This window comes from Opisthorchis viverrini (genome assembly GCF_000715545.1).
Source record: "Opisthorchis viverrini unplaced genomic scaffold opera_v5_101, whole genome shotgun sequence".
NCBI lineage: Eukaryota > Metazoa > Platyhelminthes > Trematoda > Opisthorchiida > Opisthorchiidae > Opisthorchis > Opisthorchis viverrini.
The window spans coordinates 160944-183055 of NW_008751757.1; the positions used below are offsets into that span (position 1 = coordinate 160944).

Consider the following 22112-nt stretch of genomic DNA (forward strand, 5'->3'; position numbering starts at 1 on the left):
TGTAGCCTGGTACACACGACGCTTAAGGTCCAGTGAGATGCCTTTTTGACGCCACAAGTGACGCAAATTAGCAAACGTGATTTGAGATTTGCATCACCGTGTATAACATTTACACCTCCATGCCACTGAATAGTCAATCCCATCGCAACAGCCAATCACGTCGCTCTCACGGACTCTGTCGATTGGTCTGCAGCATGAAAAGCGAATGACACTTGTATTCTCCGATCCTAGACACGAAAAAGGATATTCGCGTGACAGTATGACGGATCAAAGAACAGAGAAGATAACTGAACGTTTTTATTGAATTACCTGCACCATCTCAGTGTAACCTAACAGGTTCCAGTCGTCGGGTGAAGGTGTCAGACTGGCGGTGGTTGACGCCCGCCCATAGCAGGCCAACCAAAAGCGGCTTGTATGAAGCCGAATGTACTACAGGTGCTACGGGCAAGCCGCTAGTGCCTGAGGAAATAAGATCGGTAAGCAAACACGCTCAAGTCCGTTGAGAGTCATTGATTGACCCAAGGGTGACGGCATAACAATGAGCACCGTCATCAGTTCCTCTACGTGAAGACATCAGCCTCATCCCTCAGTTTCTCCAAGCTTCAGTGGGATATCTCACTTACCTCGCAGAACTCACCGCGCCGTCTGGGAGGTACTAATAACCGCACCGTAAAAGTGAGAATAGCTATCCAGGCGCAGTATTAAAAGTACTGCTAGAAATCGATCCAATAAAACGGACTTCTAGTATATAATCTACCTACTCAAACTTTAAGTCAGTACTTTTCTGGGCAGCTAGACGATTTTTACTATAAAATCTATTTCTCCCCTTCCACGGTTATCACTGCAGTCCGATTGGCGATATTTACTCAGTCCTGGAGGTCACCATATGGGATGAGGACAAAGAGAAAGCAGACTTTCTGGGTAGGATTCAACTTCCGCTGAATCAGGTGAGTGAAAAATTCCGTCGCTGTATCCATCGAGTCTGACATTAGGAGTTTGAAAACTGGTGTGGCGCATTCCCTTGTCAATGGAGCCATGCGTTCTGATAGTGCCTGAATGAACGAGTGCCTGTAGGCCATATGCTTGTAAAGATTACTTCGAAGTCCTAACTTGACTAGCTGAAGATGCCTACTAACGGGGAGCTTCAGGTGCACAATTTTCCAGCCGTCTAGTGCGAATAACTTAGACCTGAAGTCATCTTTGACTGAATACACCTTTTATTCGGACGACTTATGTAACTGCTCTGGTGGATCACGTGAGAAAGTTTGGAAGGAGGACCAACAACTCTGGAGATTAGAAGTGAATGCCCTACATCGAGACAGGTCCTCAAACTCTAAAACCTTGAAATCAGTACAGCACATCAACTGATATTCGGACTATCCTGTTTTATTTCAGATGCACTTGAAAATAGGAACTGATCGCTCACGCCCCACGCTGTTGACCATAGCAACAGACTAGCAACAAAGGATTCACGCTATGACAAACCTTTTCGGATCGACTTGGAGGCTGCTATTAGAATCTTCAAGGACCATTGAGGGGACATTGATTGCTGCCGCTTGTCCCAGTTGTCTGGGACGGCCACGTTGTCCTGCATGCAGGTAGCCAAGTTAGCTAGGCATTGACTGAGGAACACACCACCTGCATTGAAAAGGTGGAGGGTTGTCCGAACCGGAAGTTCGGTGATGCATGCTTAGGGTGAGGCACACATATTTTTGAGGTCAAACCGAGTTCCATATTCACAGCCCATGTTTCTGATACAAATCGGTAGCCTGTATTGAAGATACTAGATAGCCGAGTGACACGTCCCAACAGCCGGAGCAATTCCAAACCTCGGTTGCTACAGAGAGAGGAGCTGCTGCAGTGTGCATTTTTCTCCGCCTTCTGTTCATCGACCTCCGGGACTCACCAAGCTTCCCGGTTAGCCCAGATGCCCGAGTATAGCCTCCTGTCCGAAACTACACTGAGTTGTATTGTATTCGTGGTTGGACATAACCCGTCTGCAGGTCCCCAGCAAAGCTAAAGTTTTATCACCGATGAAATTCTCAGAAGGGGACTGGCAGGATTGTGTCGAAGACAGAAATCACGCGGGTTGAGAAACCGTCAGCGGTGTTTGAAGAGACAATTCTATAAAATCTGTTCGAGTTTTGGGCCAGTGAGCTCCTTAGCAGCCAACAGAAATGTGTGCATTTTTCACAGACAGAGGACAGGAGTAGTGTAGTAATGAGTGATCTGAATCCACACAGGTAATACAGAAGAAATGAAAGGCATACATCTGCCCTGACTACTGCTAACTGGTTCGCACCATGTAGCCCAGCGCTTTCCATCATTCCCAAAGTTGTTGCTCAAAAGAAACCAACCTGTAGTATCAGTGCTTCGCTGCATATATGTGTCGGATAAGATTCAAAAAGTACACCAAAAGGGACCTCGGCAGCGGTAGGCCTACCAAATTGCACGTCCGTGGCACCAGTTGAATTTTTTGCGTGCTGAAAAAGAGAAGCTCCAGCCTCAGGAGACTGTCTTTGGTAGCTTCAAAACCATAGTCCGTCGGAACTTAAGCAGCCACAACAAACAAGGACTGATAAAGAAATACACTCATTTGCAAATCAGTTTAGTTTTCACGGGAGACTCAATTGAAACTCTCGTTTATGATGTCCTCTAACTGAATGTGCTGCACACAGGCCGCCTCATGATTCAGTTAGCACGATATTCGAGATATCGCAGTATATTTTCATAAAGGAAACTACTCACAAGGTTGCTGAAAACTCTTCGAAAGCCCACGAACGGTTTCGCCCTTCCACTTCGGGCTCATCAGGTAGGCACAGTCCCCGAGTTTCCCTCAACCTTATGATCTACTTGAACCCACATTGGACTGTTTTCGGCGAAACCGGTCGTAGTCCATCGGAACCTAAGCAGCTACAACAAGGACTCATAGACTCTTTCGAGGTTTTTTTTTCAAAGACGCTACAGGATGATATTCAACGAATATCCATTCCAACGGAGGTTTCTTCTTGGAAGTATGACACAATACTGCGCGGTAGATGTGCACATCCGGATGCCGAAAGAAAGCGGCTGGAGAGTTCGTTCAACCGCCACGCGTTTGCGCCACGGATCCCGGTTTCTGACGTAGTAGTGCAGACTTTTTAGGGAGTGAAATCCTGTGTTCATCAGCTCATGTATTTTCACTGGTTAAACAGTCTCTAGGCAGTATAGCTGACCCGCTGAACGGGTCCATGTTGAGTACAGTGCCTCTGCCATCGACTAACTACCTCAATGGAAAAATAAGACAAAGTAACAAGAACGGAGTTACGAGCAGAAATGTCGTTTCATTGTTAATTCGATGTATGGTTGTCACCACTACTTAAAATCCTGGGGCCATATATTTTGAAAAGTTTAGAATTTCGTGATTCTGAAAGCTGTGTGGAGCTTCTTGTCATTTTAATGTGAACTGGTATGCCTTTCTTTCTTTTGCCGAGAGTGTTCAATCAAATTACGAGGGCGACATTCTGCCCTGTGGAGAACCTCAGTGAGGTCATCGGCCGGTTGCCCAAACGCTAGAGTTTGAATTGAGCTCATGAGCTCCAAAATTTGAGGCCGTTTCGGCATTCTATTCGTGGCTCCCATGTACCCTTAGCATACTTCAATCAGTCTGAAATACCCCGATAAAAAACGAACGAACGAATGGATGTTTGGTACCCTAAATTAAGTGATTGGGTTGACGATGACAGAGCAATCGTGAGCAGTGCATTTCCATTCATCTTCGGTTGGTTCTGTGCCACAACCTAGCATTTCGTTGATTTCAAGGATGAATAAAATCCTTCAGCGGAGTTCCATAAATTCCTCAGGCGCGTCCTCAGTGGATGAATAGCAACCGCCTTGGACGGAATGTGCCAACAAATTTCGATATGGTCTGAATCCTTTCTAACTCAAATTCGGGATACTCTCTTCAGACCCCGTACTACGAGTAATCGTGCTACGAGGCAGTTCAGGGGTAAAGTTGTACTGTCCTCTGCGACAGGAGTGTGAAGGCAGTAAGGTGTTTCCCCTAGGAGACCAGCATGTCCATATTTATGGAAGCAGCGATGCTGCCTTCCCTCGAGGAGGGACGGGTTAGAAAATGTCGGCCCCAAAACCGCACACTCCGATCACCCAACGGTTTACTGTGACCACAGGCGCATTGTCCAATACGGTCGAAATACTTTTGAAACCAAACAGCCCGGTGCTGCTCAAAAGGCACCTGCTGTGCGCAGCCGCGTCAGGAATGAGACAGTAACGCCTTATTCCCTGCGCCCTCGGGTAAGGCCAACCCCCTGCAGCCGAGCAGGTCAGACTATTGAGTCGTCGGCTCCGGGCAGGGTCCTCAAAGAAAACCCTATATTCTCCCACTGCCTCGTGTGTCTGAATTTTGAGTCGAAGGCTCAAGGTGGGGTACCTCAACCAAACCCCCTTCTTCGGCCCGGGCAACCGGGCCGCGCAGCTCAGCGTCCACCGATGCCCCCTTCCCCTTCAATAGTTTAAACCTATTGATTGGTTTAGTGGCTGTTGGTTGCAGTATAAAACGAAAACCACTGAGTTGTATCAGTTTCAACTAATTACTACTCGTTAGACGTGGGTGTAGGTAATCCAATAAACCTGAAATTGACTTTCACTAATTTTGTAGATTACCAGTCGGCGGAAACGCTGGTACACTTTGAAGGACAAAACTATGAAGAAACTGGCAAAGGGGTCTATTTGTCTGGAGGTTAATGTGGAACATAACCCGGTGAGTTTCCTGTGCCAATCACTCTGCTGAAGTTCAACCGTTTATGAGATGAAATGCAGAACTAAACTCCCGCGCTGCTAGCCGGGAATGAACTTTGATCGCGATTAGTTGTTCGATCAGGCGGCCTCACTGTTTGTTCTGTTATCCCGTGTCCTCATTCGCCGATACCCACATGACCTTTGGGCTTGGCATCCCTTGCCGTCGTAATCTGGTCAATGTTGGAGTGACCTTTGTCCTTCCGAGTCCCGGCTTGTGACCTTTAGTGATTTGACTGCAAGGGGTTCCTTGTTTTCTTGTTTGTGAGTCCAGTATTCGGTCCTCCTTGAGTGTTCCGGTTGAGATGTTGGTCTTTTGCACGTAGGGGTGCGTAAATTGGATCCAGTTCGATGCACCGGTTGATCGAATCTGTCGTAGAGTGCCATGCTTCCAGAAATTCTCTTCCGTGTATCGTGTCTCCGTATGCCTAAATTTTTGCGTTTTCCAGATTGAATTTGTGGCCTTCTTGGTCTTCGTGTATAGAAATCAAGGACAGGGTTCATGCCTCGTGACAGCCGCGTTGTCGTCCCCCATTTGTGTGCATAATTTCCTCCCGGTTTGTCCGAAGTAGGGTATTTTGCAGTGGTTGCAGTTGATCTGATATATCACATTGTTCCTCTTGGTTTTGTCTCGGTCTAGAGATTAATTTCCTTAGGGTGGCATTCGGTTTGTTGGCCACGAAGATTCCTCTTTGGGCTAATAATCTGGTTGCGAGTTTTGATATATTCTTGATGTAAGTGGGACCACCCGTCTGGTGGCTTGTTCTTGCTGTTGCTGTTGTTGAGATGTTTCCTTCTTCAAGCTTCTTTTGATAAAACTCCTTGGATATCCATTGTTCTGAAGTACTATGAATGGATGGTTCTTATGTGTCAGTCAATCTGTCACGCCGATCGGTATTCCCCGAATGGAGTCGATTTCTCGAACACGACGGTGTTGTCAAGGTTACCACTTCATAGTTAAAAAAAGTCTGTGTTTGTTGAATTTCCATTCAAATTTTCTGTATGGATAAATTGTTTAGGTAAGTGAATCTTCAAGGTCATCAGTGACCTCGAATCGGAAGAAAGGTGTCTAACTGTGATGAGGTATCGCGACTTGCGGTAAAACGTGAATCGTTTACAATGGGCGAAAACTGCAGTTAGGTCTACAGCTGTAATAATTTATGGAATTAGCCAGATCTCACACTGCACTATTGGACGAAAAATATGACGGAGTCACTCCTGTAACGACAGTTAGTCTTGTATCTACCCCTAGACTAGACGGATGCTGAATCATGTGTTTTCGGACCCCGGGAGTAGCTGTTCCGAGTAATCACCACTGCCACTTAATCAACAGAGATGGCCGACACTTCCGGAGGTAGTTGTATTGTCCTGAGTGCTGAAGACCTTGCCGAATTCGTCGGCTACAAACTGCCGCGCTTCACGTTCCATACTTTGGCAGAGCCCTGCAGTTGCCCACCAACCCTTCTTCGGTTAGCCATCGATTCACCGGAAGTCGATCGAACAAAAACTTGGTAACCTTATGAGGTGACTGAAAAATTGTTCCTGTGTCTTCTTAGACAAAAACGAACTGCACGGCCGGTGCTTTGTGTATTGCTTATCATAAAGAAGTGCGCTCAACTTACCGGCTAATTCGGATTCCTCGACTTTCCGTCGGTCTTGCTGACCGCCTGCTGCGTTCACAGAATCCCCATTTGTAGCGCAAAACAGCGTTCCAGTACACGCTGTACGCACAAATAACGTATAATTATAATTCATGTATTCATTTAACACTGTCTCAAATGGCGCAAGTGATGAAAACCAGACGGCAGCCAATTTCTCATCAAATTCAGGCCGTATCTGAAACCATTGCACCGTAACTTTAAAATTGCATGCGCGCCAAAAAATTGAGGAGAGATCGATTAAAAGAAACTTCAACAAAACTAAGGCAGATTATGGTTGTTTTCGGTTTGATTACGCGTGCGGAAAAGTACGTAAAAAAATTTATGTTCGATCCACAAAGGTCTTGGAGAAACATACCTCGACCTGCTCGGGTCAGCATCTGTCACCAGGCGGATAACAATCCGTAATCACGAACACAGACAATCTCCAGCCTATGAGTTCATCACCACCAACCTCGTGATGAGCACTTTGGGCCGTCGCCATCATGAGCTCACTTAGAATTACGAAGATCGTCATCAGAACGAAAAACAGCAGTCTTCTTAGGCTTCCTCAGTCTTCTCCAGCTGGGTCTCCCGTCTGTGGTATCAGTCAGCGGAATGTGCTGTACAAATGGTGCCCTGTGGTTCACTTGGTACGTTACTTCGAGTATATTTGTTTTAGTCTGCTCGAAACTACCGATTTCATTCTTCTTGAAAAATATAACGCGCTCTCACTAGCCCAAATTTGCAAAAAGAGTCTGTTCCGCCAATTTTATGCGATTTAGTGGGGGCTCGGGCACTACTCTTAGCTAGTGAGCCCCAGGAAGGATGAAGCCTATCATGAGGTGTCAAAGAGTTTTCATCAACCTCATGAGTAGTATGTGACTAACACAGCTACCACCACCTACCAGTGTCAGCGCCTTTACACCTAATCACCACCACCAATGAAGTTGACCACATTAGCCTCATTTTATCGTTATGAGCACCACAAGAGCGTCGGAAACAATCGGCACTAGCCATCACCTGTTCAGTCAATACTGACACCACTGGCAGCATCGCAAGGATCACCTCCACCATCAAAGCGCTTTCCCGATAGAGCAAGGGATGTCAGGATTACCAACACCAGCTTCATCATCGTACGAAACCTAGCAGTGTAAGCATTACTTAACAAACTGTGATAGTTGTGGGAACCTAGTGCACGCGTTCTTCACCTGTATGCTCTTCGTCAACATCAAACTGGAGACATCAATTATTTATTTATCTATGCCTGGCAGCTAGTTACATCCGAACAAAGGAGTGCGTTCGCGGTTAGAGTGGACTACACAAGTGACAATCCAGCAATTTCTAAGGACCACCATTGGATACCCATTTGTTCTAAACGGATTCGGACAGTACATCATGAATGGCGTTCGCTTAAGCTGCTCGAGTCATTTTTGTTCTTGGTGTTCAGTGAGGGGGCTTCATTTTACTTGAGCAGTATAGTTAGCACCGTCCTTTAAGGTCTCTTCGTTGGAAAATAGGCGTACTAATGTGAGGGGACACAAAAACTGCCTAAAGGTGATCTAAGCTGGGTATGGTACCGAAGGAAAGTTGTTCAAACTGATAAAACTTGTTGTTTAATGAAATTCCAGTCTCTACTTTTGAAAAGCGTCTTGTCATAAACTCGCAATTATTTCTAGGCGATGGTAAAGCATAAGTGACAAGACCTTAATCAAACAATTCATACGGAAATATGAGGCACTCTCGGAGACGACGAGGGAGGGGACGTGTCAGAGGTAAGGGAGTTCCGGGAGAGCTTGAGTCAGCGGATTTGGGACCGGCAGCTCTCTGTGTAACAGCTCATTTGGCATGTCTTGTCAGTCACCACTTCCTTCTCGAGCCCTGAGCAGCCGGACTGATTGGAGTATTCTAAAAGTGTATCTTTGTAATGTACTACTCATAAGGTTGCTGAAAATCCGTCGACAGCCCACGACAGCTTTCGCGCTTTTTGGGGCTCATCAAGTAAGCGCAGTCTCCGGGGTTTCCGTCAACCTTGTGTTCTACTTGAAACCAAATTGCACGAAATTAGCGAATATACACTTATTTGCAAACTGATTTGGTTTTTCGAGATATCGCGCTTTGTTATGCATCTCGAATATCGTAGCGACTGAAACATGAGGCGACCTGGTGCAGCACATTCATTTGCCAAGAAACGCCACAAACGAGGGTTTCGGTGGGGTTTCAGGTGAGTCTCGAGAAACCAAATTAGTTTGCAAATGAGTGTATATTCGCTTTCCAAAAGTGGTCCATAGTTCGGGCAAATTACATGGAAGGAGGTTCGTCAAATCATCCGAATAACGAGAAACACCTTTTCGTTGTACCCTCTGTTTGGCAAGTTCCCACAGCAGAACCGACGAACACATCTCTGCACGTTAGTATCGAGTTGGAACACACAGGCATTAGAAATCCGGAATTTCCCGTTCTGAGGGAAGTAGAATTAAACTTGAATACACATCGGGAAGGTCGCTGACTTGGACCAGACCAGAGCATTTGCAAAAACAGAACTGAGAGGCTTCAGCAGAGACCAGTGAAGCAGTGCGGTTTGAACTTAATTTCGCTCAGGTTGCTCCACTAGGAATCTACGCTTTCGTCCAACGTGGAAGTGTTTTTTGAACCTGTGTGTAGAAATCGGTGGGGCGCCTTTGAAGCTGTTCGGAAGACTTCTGCAGTGTACTCAAGATACCGTACTCAAGACACACCGTTGGTGAGGTGACTTAGATCAACCTGCTTCATAATGGATTCCATGCACGCCATATCAGTCGACCCTGTAAGCCAATAACCACCACACCGTGGTAGGCGGTTCGGAATGGTGCGACAGTGGCCTGCTTTCGGACGGATGAACTGTTGCTTTCATCCGGCGATTAACAAGACACACTTTAGAAACAGTTAGGCTTTTAGGGTAGCGTTTCCTTCAACACCCTTGCGTACACTTCATCTGATTGCTGAAGGAACTCTCGCCCTCCTCTCTACGGAGTGATTTAGTTGGAGGCCGTGCGTAGATTCTACGTCTCGAACATGAGATTTGATGAGATATGTGCTTGTATGATGCTGCCTGCAGGTTTCAGCCATGACGTGTGGATGGTTCATGGGTTGCCCACTGCGATCTATCAAGGAGGAAACCTTCGGCCTTGACGACCTCAAGAGCGTTCAAACAACATATATTTGTTCTATGGGAAAGGTTTAGTAGCGCGGTTCCGAATTGTACAGTCGACTACCGGTCGAGCAAGGTTACGCTGCAGATAAGATGAACAAATCTTCATATACGTAGAATCGCCCATGTGTAACCGCGATCAAACATTGATCAAATAGTTCCTCTTCAAAAATTTGTTCAAGAACATGATCAGCGCCCAAATTGGACAAAAAGACAAAAAGCTCTTGCTACCACCAACGTTGTCATCGTCCGTACCAAAAACGTGCTCTAGGAACTAACGGAAATAATGCAATTTGTGTCGATAATTTTGGATGTACAGCTTCTAAGAAAACCGATCAAATCAGAAAAGAGCAGGTTTTCAGATTTTGTACGCTTACCTGTTCAGAGTTGATGTTTACACGCCAACTGACCCTCTCTGTTTCCAACCAATCAGATACGAGCGGCTATTCGTGCTGCCTATCCAAGGGAGGAACCCTGCGTATGGCAAGAAAACAGGGTGAAGCTAAGGGTAAGTTCTTTACGTTTATTAAAATTTAATTAACAATTGTTAACCAAACAAATGTTAAAGTGCGTTCCATGATTTCCTCCTGAAAGCCGGATGTATTTACACATTTTGGATCACAGAGGCATTCCGAATAGCTCAGATCGCCAGTTCCCAACTAACTGGTACGCATTTTGTGCCAATTACTGGCCCTACCTAAATTTATATGTTCAAATTCGAGAAGCCTAAAGTCACTGAGACCCCTGTTTCCTGCCTTAGAGCCTAAAGTCACTGAGACCCCTGTTTCCTGCCTTAGTTTAGCCGTACAATTACGAGGGGGGGGGGGGGTGTGAAAACCGTCCACAAGCTGTATGAGCCGGACCGGGTATCTTCAGGAGTTGACGAATCCTCTTTCACTCTGTATCGATTTAAAGAGACCCTTCAGAAGACCAGCTGTTCCCCAGAGAAGGCGATGGCAAAAGTAAACCGTAGGAATTCCATGGGTTTGTTGAACCTAAATAGGACAAATCTATGTTGTATCGTGGGCGGCCGTCTATGGGTTACGCCTGCACTGAGCCTGCCAGACTACGCGATAGGGAGAAGACAGAGGACTGGGGACACGGCTGTATTGCCGGGACAAAACATACAGAGCATCTGCGTAATATATAGAATGACTAAATGGCCAAATATGGTGGTTCACTTGTTCGCTCCGTACAGCCAATGGCGGTGTTCCGGTCGTGAACAATCTCAGGCCCATCATACTGGTCGTATGTTGCTAAGCCGTGTTTGGTGAGAGCCGCCAACTCACCTACTTTCCGGACGCGTCGTACCGATGGTGACCTTGGGGGTGCGTCACTTTCTGCACATGTACTTTTTCCATGTCTGGGTGCGTCCTGACAATCTACCTAAAAATCTTGTGGTTTCACTGCCGATGAATATTGTGTTAGCTCCACGAAAGGCAATAAACCTTTTCACCGAAAGAGTGCGAAAAACAGCTTCCAATGGTCACATGACAAGCTCCAACAACGAGATTTATGGAGCACTTACCAGGATGTCATTAGTGTTTGATTTGTCCCGAGCCGTTTTTTGCATGGCTGGACGACCGTCTCCCCAAAATTTTTCTTGTCCTAATCTGAATTAACGCTACAAACTGACGCATGTTGACCGGCCCAGTGGCACTGCACCGGGTCACCGCACAACGTCTGACAAGACTTTTCAGGTGTCCTTTGGTTCCCTTTGTATAAGTTGAACCATAGCTGATGTCGTGGACCCAATCAGTTTGTTGGTGTGGAGGTCTTGGAATGCACTTGGTGTCCAGGCTGGATACAGTAAGGTTTTCTCAAAGATTCTTGCACATTATTTCATGTGGACGGAAGGTCTAAATTGCTGAAGTCTGCTGGGCTCCAATCTCAGTGAATGAGACAGAATAGTTGTTCCCCGTTGACATGGCTTTTATTGTCACCAAGTCCACTGGATCTGGGATTTTTGTTCGCCCCCTTTTAGATCATCCCACATCAGCCTCTGTCACGCTAATAGGTGAGTGATACGAGTGTAGGTCCAAGGAGTAGCCGGCATTAGTTGGTGTGTGGTAAAGAGGATCCTTCGGGTAACTTCCTTAAGACGATTCGGCAAATTGACAGTGCGTTGAGCAAATTCAGTCACACACACACACACACACACTTACAAACGCCATCAGACAGACCGCCTCGCTTGACCAAGATGCCACCAATTATGTGACGGACACAAATGTGCACGAAGGAGTGAAATCAACATTCGGAGACGTCTCCCCTCGTTACTTGCCACTCCTCACAATAAATAGAAATGCACCTTTAGATTTGTCTCAGGTGTTTGAATACGCCCTTGGTAGTCACGAGAATGAGGAAGGTAGCGAACAAAGCTTGTTTACTGTGATTGTTCCCCTTGGATAATATATCACAAACTTATAGGATACCAGAAATTACGTGGAAAGGTTTAAGATCGGAGGTACATACACTTTAGAGAGACAGAAATCAACGAAAGGGGAGTTGAATGAGGGATAGGTCAATGGGTCACGAAATCAGTTACGTGACCTCAATGTCAGTCAGACTTGTGGGACCGGATGTTTTGTAGGCCAGTTCAATTTCAGAGGTCGCACCAGTTTCTTTTGGACGCAAAGTTGCGGATCCAGCAGTCGGATTCCAATCGCCTCTGCGATCGATAGTAGTCTGGATCGTACCAGTCGTGATCGGCTCAGAGGTACCCGGCATATGAGGGTGAAGGCTTACTCCTTGTCTATGACTTGACTGGTTTCGGCCAACTGGGACGCAACTGCGCTGGAGCCTGGTTTCTTCCAGCTACCATTCAGAGACACGGGATTGCGTTCTCGCATTCTGTCCGACAAATGCCTTGTCGTATTAAAAGTCGTTTGGGTCTGGGTTTGTAGCCGAGATACTTGTAACACGAATTGGCTAACGTCGATTTCAGTTGTTCTGCACTCAGTTCAGAGGAAGGCACTAGCACAGATAGCTGGTCACATGAATTCTCAAATTCGACTTCGAGGTCGAACTGGCAGTTTCCACGACTGAGACAACAAAATTTTGAACCTAGTGACAGCGCCTCCAAAAGGGTGGTGTCCAGTATTTACGAAATAGCCCGTTTACATGAGGCTTCCATTCAAAGGTGACTCAGTTGCTGAACTAATCACCAAAAGGCTTAGAAACTCTGTCGATACGACATACTTGGCTGCCAATCCGTGCTTCAGCTTCAACTCCAGCCCCACTAACAAATTCCGCTTGATGGACGAATTGCCACGTTCTACCATCAGCTTTTGTGTGTACTCATTCGTATGCTCGTGCCGAGCATCATATGTTGGTCGTACGACAAGGCATTTGTCGGACAGAATGCGAGAACACAATCCCGTGTCTCTGAATGGTAGTTGGAAGAAACCAAGCTCCAGCGCAGTTGCGTCCCAGTTGGCCGAAACCAGTCATGTCATAGACAAGGAGTAAGCCTTCACCCTCATATGCCGGGTACCTCTGAACCGATCACGACTGGTACGATCCAGACTACTATCGATCGCAGAAGCGATAGGAATCCGACCGCTGGATCCACTACTTTGCATCCAAAAGAAACTGCTGCGACCTCTGAAATTGAATTGGCCTACAAAACATCCGGTCCCACGTGACGTTGACGTCACTTACCTGATTCCGTAACCCATGACCTATCCCTCATTCAACTCCCCTTCCATTGATCCCTATCTTTCTAAAGTGTATGTAGCCCCGATCTTAACCTTTTCCACGTGATTTCTGGTACCATATAAACTTGCGATGTATTAGCCAAGGGGAGAAATCACCGAAAACAAGTTCAGATCCCTGTACGGCCAAAGACATGCACCGCTGATGACCTTACATAGAAGTGAAACACGTGCCCAGTGCTTTCGGCCCTCGGTGTGGACCCACCAGGATAATTGCACCAGGGCGGGATGAACACTGTTTAAAACGACAATCTTGTGGAAGTAAATACGATGTCACTCCTTAACCGGAGGCTTACGGTGAATAGGGATCCCGATAAGGCCATTTCGTAAAATGCGACGGAACAATAGCTAGATAGAAGCAGATAGGACAAGGAACACGAAGTCACCTCTACGACCATGAACTGGAAAAGTTTGTTTTGAAGTAAAAATCGAAACTTGTGGTAAGGATCGAAGCGATTCACCACCGATGACCCTGTATTTATGCTAGGAGACATTTCTTCAAGCTTCCACAGTTTTTGGCGTAACTGGTTAATTTGGACACTAAAATATGTCTCTTCCTAATACTCAAGGTTGACAGGACTTGATACACTACTCCTAAGATTGCTTAAAACTCTTCGACAGCCCACGACCCTTCTTGAGGCTCATCAAATAGGTACAGTTGCCAAGTTTCTGTTAACCTCAGTCCTAGTTGAATCCGAATTGCTTAAAAATATCATAAAGGAGAGATTCAGGTGGGTTCCAGGTGAGTCTTCCGTCAGAGTTAAGTTGGTATGCAAATAGATTCAGGTGGGTTCCAGGTGAGTCTTCCATCAAAGCCAAGTTGGCATGCAAACGAGTTGACAGAACTTAATTTTTCCATAAACTTCTTAATTTTAGACGCTTGTTCAAAAATACGTCCCGGTGAGTTGTTGAAATCAAAGAGGGACTGAGAGCAGTTGCTCACAAGTCCTCGTTTTCCTCGTGTTTATCCCCATTTTTATTGATTATGCCTTCAGATGCATAATTTTACGATGGGACCACATTTATTAGCGGTTTCACTTAGAGGGGACCATTTATAAGTTGAGTTTGTTCCCATTCGGTAAGTGTGCATCTTACATTTCAGTAGTATCTGCTTCTGCAAAAGGTTTGCAGCTGAAAAACTGAAAAACAGCATTCCGACACCGACCGGTGGCCCCTCTGTCCGACGCTATTGCACCACACGCCGGACCAAGGCGCTGTGACAAACATCTGTATTTTGACACGTCGTCGAAGATGTGTGATGAAAGTCGAGTAACCGAGTGAAAGAGAGTTTGTGATATCCTTGCATCTGCGATGTGGGGGTTTGCATAAAACGCAGCACGCATAATGATTTCCGGTGAGATATATCTGGTGGAAAGGATTTCACAGGGTGCACAGTTCGCTGCTGTAATGTGTCACAATTGAAGAAAGTGAATTCAATCCAAGCAAGTAATTCTTGCAAAGTGCCTTTTTGGTGAACTCCGGCGATAAGTCGTGGGTGAAATAACTGACGAATGGTAAAACGGTTGGATTCGGCCAAGAAGATCATCCGAGGCTGGGCCCCCATCTTTTTTCTCCCTGGAGAAGTATAGGAAAGATGTTGAAAATACAGATGAGTTTATGGGAAGCGAAGCACAAGTCTTGTTGAATCGACTGATCGCCATCATTCCATCTTTTGGCATGCGCTCACACCTTCACAGTGCAAATTAATGCTTCAGAACGTGTCATCTGCGAACATATCCCTTACAATTTAAGGAGAACCACTGGAGATTGTGGAAAACTTTACATACCTCGGTAGTTGTATTACCTCTGACGGAAGTGTGTCTGATGAAGTCAGTGCAAGAATCTCAAAGGCTCGAATCACGTTTGCTAATTTGCGTCACTTGTGGCGTCAAAAAGGCATCTCACTGGATCTTAAGGGTCGTGTGTACCAGGCTACAGTAAGGGCTGTGTTGTTGTATGGGTGCGAGACATGGCCTCTGTGGACAGATTATGTGAGGCGTCTTCAGGCTTTCGACCACCGATGCCTCAGAAGCGTAGCTGGTTGTGGATGGCGTCAGCGTATCAGCAACGAGGCGATTAGAAAACGGGTATTTGGTTGTGCTGCAGGCACCTCAATCCGGGAAAACATCCAGCATCATCGACTACGGTGGCTTGGTCATGTGCTACGCATGCCAAAACACCGTCTACCAAGACGAGTGTTGTTCTCCGTGCCTCCTTCGGGATGGCGCAAACCGCGAGGTGGACAGCACATGACTTGGCAAAAAGGCGTGAAAGAGATCACGAAGAGTTTGGGTGTTGTTGGTGTGGTGAGACTTCCAGGATGGGGTCCCCGTGACCCCNGACATAGGTCAGCACTAGGCCCCCTCCCTCACCCATTCTTTTTCTCTTGTTTCACCCTAGGGCTTTTACTATAAGTATATATATGTTATACATAGGCGGACTTTATGGTTGTACGGCAGTGAAGCATCGGTGGCAACACTGATGTTGCTGTCTTTGATGATGATGACGGTTCTTCTCAATAAGCATCCTGGCAATTTCTATGGGTGCTTTTTTCGAGGATGCTGCTGTAGAGTGCTATGCTGGAGTAACGGCTCCATATGGTGCCCCATCAGTGTAGCAGACCAGTTCAGAAATGGTCTACAACTCATTGTTCTAAAATTTTATATACTACTGTTTATTACTTACAAGCCGATGTGGAACATCATTCTTGTTCCGTTCCCATCTGCAGAATCTCCAGGGTCATATCACTCGGATTACCAGCTACACACCACCAATCGAAGTCGGAACACAAGCATTGAAGAAGCTGTACACTTGGGAAAATCCAACCTACTCAGCTCTGTTCATAGTAGCAATGTGTCTCACAATTTTGTACATCCAACCGTATATGATTGCTTTCGGAATAACCATTGGCCTCATTCTAGTAAGACTTTCCCATATCCGGTGGTTCAACTCTGCCAACAAGTCCAAACGACCTTGCGCCCCCGTGATCGATAATGATGACGTAAGTCTGTCCTACGTGTGTCCCGTTGTCCGTCTCCTTTTTTATGCAGCATGTTTTCAGCTATCCCCGCAGGCCAGTAACTTTACACCGATTCGATCAAATTCAACCTTCACACTAGGATTTGCGAACTTTTGACCTTATTGACTCATTGTGTCAGTGCGTGTTGATGAGTATACTCGTATTTGGACTGCCTTCCATCAGAGTCATACTTCAAATGTTTACCTCAGCAGTGGTGAGGAATCAAGAAATAAACAACCATAAAAGGTCATTTACCGATTGACAAACACAAAGGAACATCGGGAACAGTTGTCCGCAAGTGGCTTCGAAAAATACGGCTGGATGAATTGGGAAACCAGTGAAATACGAACGGTCCAAATGTTATCGATTTTTCAAAAAAAATTCGAACTATGGATGGACAGGCTGTGCGTGATCTGCGCTGGATTGGTCGAGGAAATCACACGTGACCATACGTCACACAGACTCCCAACCTCATCAACGGAGAGAAATAACCAGTAATGAGCTTCACTGACTGCTTTCGTGTGCATTGAGCCTTCAGTTAGTATTAGTGAAAGGAAAAGGCCTTCGCCGCGGAGTTGTTTATTAAGAAACGCCAAATGAACAGCTACAGACTATTGGACAGGGAAGCAATACTCTCACATGCATTTTACTCACAAAAACTGAATATCCATTTTCTCCTTGAACGCGCCTTCCTAAATTTTCCTGGATATTCATTGACTGTTGCTCAAATGCAAGCAAATGCGACTCCACAAATTCCGTAATAGATCTCACTTTTCAAGGGACGCGGAGCGGATTTACGAGAGAACATACTACTCACATGCCCATCAGTAGTATCCAGCGTTACAGTATCAGTAGACATTCGACAAATATTTCACTCGAAGAGTGTTTGCCTGTTGATCAGTACCATTCACGGTACACCGTTCCGAAAGGTACCTCTCGACATTTAGTCTGTCCACACAAAATCAGCCTACAGGGGGTTGGGGTGAGATTTTTAAACAGCAGACCGCATTGCTCATCCGGCTTGCTACCAGTTAAAGTTTGCTCGCCTTTTTTCTCCTCTTGATTCAATTTTACTAAGCTTCTGTCCTTCTGGTTAGCCAAGCTGTCAGCTGTGTTTTTGGCTTTTTTCCTACCAGTAATGGCCTTGATGCGTGCTCGACTTCAACTGACCCACACGGCTCTCCGATAGAGGTGTTTAGATTGCCAATCAAGGATGCGCACAGCAAACTGGCTAGAGTACTAGTGTGACGAGTTGAGGCCTCCTCTACCGACTATGTACTTTGCACGCCTGCGTAACTGTAGGTCTCTTGCTGTATTCTTGTGGCAGACGGCGTGTACTTTTAAGTAACGATCCGTGATGCACACTAAAGTGGGTTCAGCGTGTACTTCGGTCGACCGTACCAATCCTCATTGGTGCGCGCATTCTCACTACGGCCTCTAACCGAGCTTTTCCATTTTAAAGTCGTCATTGAAAGGCATGAAACCCCCTGTCTAAAGTACAACCAAGCCATCAGCTTTAGTGTCCCTGACGCATGTGCCACTTAGCCTCCGAACAACGACAACAACTAGAGAACCTGGCGAGAAAGACTCGTTGCTAGTTAGTGGGCCTGGAGTTGTTCCGTACGGTCGCAATGAGTAGCTAACCCCGCCTACTCACCAAAGCAATGTGTTGAGGCTAGTGGTTAGTAGTTTAGGACGCCAACCGGATTAACAGACACAACAGTTGAGGATAATCATGGCAGACTACCGGCATGTTTGGACTAAAGAAATCAATAGGAAAAAGTTCAGTATATTTCGAAACATTAAAACAGAACTTAAGGCAATGGCTGTACGGTTTTCGATGAGTATTAACGAAAACCAACATAGTCATTGCATATACAAGAGGACCAACGTTCAAGATGACAACTATTCCACCAAGTGCCTCAAGGTCCATCAACTCGGCTCAGCAGCACAGTTGTGAACATGATATGAACATTTTGTACACGTAATGCACTACTCATAGGGTTTCTGAAAGCTCTTCGACAGCCAACGGTTTCACCTTTTACGGGGCTCATCAGACCCCGAGTGTAGTTGTCGAAATTTGTTCAACTTGGTTCAGGTAGAACATAAGATTGACGAAACTTGGATAGGGTTTGTGTTTGTTCTGCCCCCCCCCCCCCTATGGCCCCGCTGTAAAGAGTGACGTGAGCCAGAGCTTATCAGCGGACGATACGCAGCTTTCCAATCTTTTTCACTTTATCCCCTTGATTTTAGACAGGCTGAGATTTGCAACAAGCCGGTATCATCAGAAATCTCGGAAGTGTTTTCATCAGAATCTTAACTGGACTTCAAAAGGACTGACCAAAACGAATCACTTTAGAGAGGTGACGCTGTAGGGGGTTTCCTTTAGGGGATCTCGATCTTGGATTCGGATTTTATCCTTTTTCGGAACCCATAGATAAAGCGACAAGAGGTGCCGTTTTAATAAAGTCTTGAATAGTATACATGCCAGAGGACATCCATCCACTACAAACGGCTTTCTTACCTTATATGTCCTAGATTGATATGCGCAGGAAAGCTTGAATAGAATATTCATCTTTTAGCCATATGTTGTACATGTTTTCAAAGTTTTTTACAATCCGTATTTTTTCAACATTCTCTTCAAAACGAAAAGCACTTATTCTTTTCCTATTCATCCCACAGCTTGAACTCGAAGAAACCTTGGTAAGTGACTTGAAGGTCGTACATCTGACCCATATTAGTACCGCGAAGCACATTTGTCCGGCAAATCGAGATGATTTTCGGATCCTGGCGTTGTAGGGAATAAATACCAATGATGGGCACTACCAAAAGCGATCACTAGCGTGAAACAATGACAAGAAAGTCACAGGGAGCGACTGTCGTACCTTGTGTGTGTGTGTGTGACAGTCTGTGTAGGCGCCCGCCACAAGCGAATCCCCGAAGAGTGGTTACTCAAACAAAGCCGGTCAAATAGTCAGATCCTGAATCTTTGTTTCAGCATGTTTCCCAGGAATGGTGTTACACAAAACCGAACAGTGTAGCCATCTAGAGTCCGCCCAAGCATCTGTCCTCGCAGCAGAAGAAGGGCGACCAAGGTTACAGTTGTGTGATAGAAATTGTTTTCCAAGTATTCGCCGTCACCCTCTGCAGTGGTCTAGCAGCTCTGATGAGTCAGGGCATGTTGGATGAAGAACTGACCTAGGTATTGGCACTTCATGGGATGGGGGCGATATGGACCAAGTGGTTAGAGCGCGACTTTGCTGACCGGAAGGTCAGTGGTTCGAGCCCGACCTCTGTCTCTCGACTTCCCCTGTCTAGGCTTGGGCGACCTGGCAGTATCCCAGCCCTCGTACTTCCTTCGGGTGGCATGGCAGCTAGGCACCGAAAGGGTGCTACAACTTCAGGGAATACCCTCATGAAATTGCACTTGCACAACCCGGGGTAGAATCCTTTTTGTGATTGGCTGCCAAAACTCTTGTACGGAAATGTTGTTAGACTAATAACGATGGATGTATCGCCAACCGATTGGTTGACTCTACTTGCATTCACGCCACAAGTAGATCTGTTTCAGACTGGACGTAAAGAACGTCAAATTGCACCGTTGTTTTAGTGCTCATCGGTGTTCCATAGGCGGGGGAGGGATTTAGTCAAACAATCTCGAGACATCAAACAAACCTCCTGACGAGTGCTGTCGACCATTAGAGAAACAGTGCGACCAAGAACATGGCAAGATTATCCTCGGTTGGAGAACTTCGTTGGGGAGAGAAAGAAGGGACAATCTATTGCACATCTAAGACTTTTGATGGAACATGACACGCTCAGCGCAATTAGGTGAATTCCTCAGTCCTGCCAGTAAAGCCAGCCTATGTCCCAAGAAGCATTATACAGTGGTTTCATTCGTCCGAGTTAGTTACACTGTCGCTCAGACATTCGTGACCCTTCAGTTACTTGCTGGGAGGTTGAATCTCATGGGGATTCATAAGGCTCGTAATGCTGATAAGGGTAAAATGGGCGCACGGCGCTTCTCGGCTTTTGGGCATAGGTTCACCTCACTTGGAGGAACGAAGTTTCGCTGAAGCGTTCCAAAATATATTCGTTATGCACTACTGATGAAAATTCTTCGACAGTCCACGACTGGTTTTGCCCTTCTTCGGGTTGGCTCATCAGGTGGGCGCAGTCCCCCAGTTTCCAACAACCTTATGTTCTACTTGAGCCCAAATTGTACTGTTTTCGAGAAGTACACTCATTTGCAAAACAATTTGATTTTCACGATAGACCCAACAACAAATTTGGTTTTTGAGAGAGGCTCACTTGGAACCCAGCTGAATCTCTCGTTTGTGGGGTCCAGGTGAGTCTGTCGCAAAAACCAAATTTGTTTGCAAATGAGTGTATTTCATCCCAAAATATCATCAGACTACCAATGGACGACGTTTTCTTTATATTGTCTTGGAGAGCACCATTCAGCGTAATTATCACCTACTAGATACAATGATACATAACCGAGTGGATATTGATGTACTACTGAAGAGCAAGTCAAGAGACTGGAAGTCACATCAGCAAAGGTCACATGGGGAACTCAAGGTCAGAGTTAGGCCAAGTGTCAACCAATAGATGGAAGTCAAGAAGGACAGGTTCAAAGATCATGTGGAATCCAGGCAATCAGAACGAAGCTTGTTAATCTGTTCGATAATGACTCAGACCCGAGCGACGTATTGTAATTGAAATGGAAGCTGGTAAGCACATGGAGAAGCGACAACTCGGCACGCTCACCGACTGATGATGAGACCATCTCGACTGGCGATGAAATTTCTTCACGCAAACTGTTCAACTTGTAAAAAGCGAGGACAGATTGGCCTGTGATTGCCGCTACCACTGTAGCTGTCAGTGAAATTCTGAAGACCAGACTACTTCAACTCTACTGTCATGTTGAATGCAATCATTGATTTCTGTGGCTCCAATACTTGAAGTTACCGGCTGAAATGAGGAAATATCTACTGATTAAGGCTCGGTTGTCAGTAATCAGGTGGTGCGGTTCATAGAGTTTGAATCGTTTTAGAGCAAATAACCGTGGTTAGTGGAGAAAAATGGGGAATCTGTGGATTCTGTTGAAGGTGGAAACTTCCAAGAATCCCAGAGTTCATTGGTGTGCGAAGAAAGACCTGGTAAGAGTCCAACATGAAGAAAACTTGTCCTAAACTGGTGAACGTGGTGAGCTGAACAAGACATGAACACACATGTTACCCTAGACCCTATACTACCCCTTTGACAACCCAGTATCGGTCTCAACAGCGAGACAATTGATTGTATGAACCTGCTAGACCACTTCGTTTTCATCTATACACAAGAGCAGCTTGAAACGGGCATGGTAGAGTGAGCTGCTACATTACGTTCAGGTAAACCCTTGTCTGTTGTATGGTTGGCCTTGGTCTGTGAGCAGCGGAACTGAGACGTCTTCAGTTGTTCGACAATCGTTGTCTCAGAACCCTAGTTCGTGTGGGGTGGTGTCACCGAATCCGTAACGAGGCAGTTAGAAAGCGTGTTTTCGGTTGTGCAACGGCTACTTCCATTGAAGAATGTGTCCAGCATCAGAAGCTGCGTTGGTTGGGACATGTGTTGCGTTTGCCGAGCCATCGTTTTCCATGCCCAATTCGGAGTGGCGTAAACAGAGAGGTGGCCAACCCTTGACTTGGCAGAGGAGTATGAAATGGATCACGGAACGCTTGGGTGCTGTCGGTGCTACTCGCCATCCAGGATGGGGA

At 46.1% G+C, this 22112-nt stretch overlaps 3 protein-coding genes across 3 annotated transcripts in view; 1 reads left to right on the forward strand and 2 right to left on the reverse strand.

Moving 5' to 3' along the window:
• Nucleotides 1-12348, reverse strand: part of T265_05384 (hypothetical protein) — a gene marked incomplete at both ends in the record, with an annotated part of 38187 nt that extends 25839 nt beyond the window's left edge. Inside the window, 5 exons of the mRNA XM_009170382.1 lie at nucleotides 1486-1588; nucleotides 6417-6515; nucleotides 10911-10995; nucleotides 11150-11234; nucleotides 12167-12348. Of these exons, the coding sequence (XP_009168646.1) occupies nucleotides 1486-1588; nucleotides 6417-6515; nucleotides 10911-10995; nucleotides 11150-11234; nucleotides 12167-12348 (554 nt within the window). The remainder of the gene's footprint in view (nucleotides 1-1485; nucleotides 1589-6416; nucleotides 6516-10910; nucleotides 10996-11149; nucleotides 11235-12166) is intronic.
• The window catches only part of T265_05385 (hypothetical protein), a gene marked incomplete at both ends in the record, with an annotated part of 113358 nt that overhangs the window by 79341 nt on the left and 11905 nt on the right, over nucleotides 1-22112 (forward strand). Inside the window, 5 exons of the mRNA XM_009170383.1 lie at nucleotides 848-947; nucleotides 4658-4759; nucleotides 10055-10129; nucleotides 16063-16335; nucleotides 19036-19056. Of these exons, the coding sequence (XP_009168647.1) occupies nucleotides 848-947; nucleotides 4658-4759; nucleotides 10055-10129; nucleotides 16063-16335; nucleotides 19036-19056 (571 nt within the window). The remainder of the gene's footprint in view (nucleotides 1-847; nucleotides 948-4657; nucleotides 4760-10054; nucleotides 10130-16062; nucleotides 16336-19035; nucleotides 19057-22112) is intronic.
• T265_05386 (hypothetical protein) overlaps nucleotides 14521-22112 on the reverse strand; it is a gene marked incomplete at both ends in the record, with an annotated part of 30455 nt that continues 22863 nt past the window's right edge. Inside the window, one exon of the mRNA XM_009170384.1 lies at nucleotides 14521-14909. Within this exon, the coding sequence (XP_009168648.1) occupies nucleotides 14521-14909 (389 nt within the window). The remainder of the gene's footprint in view (nucleotides 14910-22112) is intronic.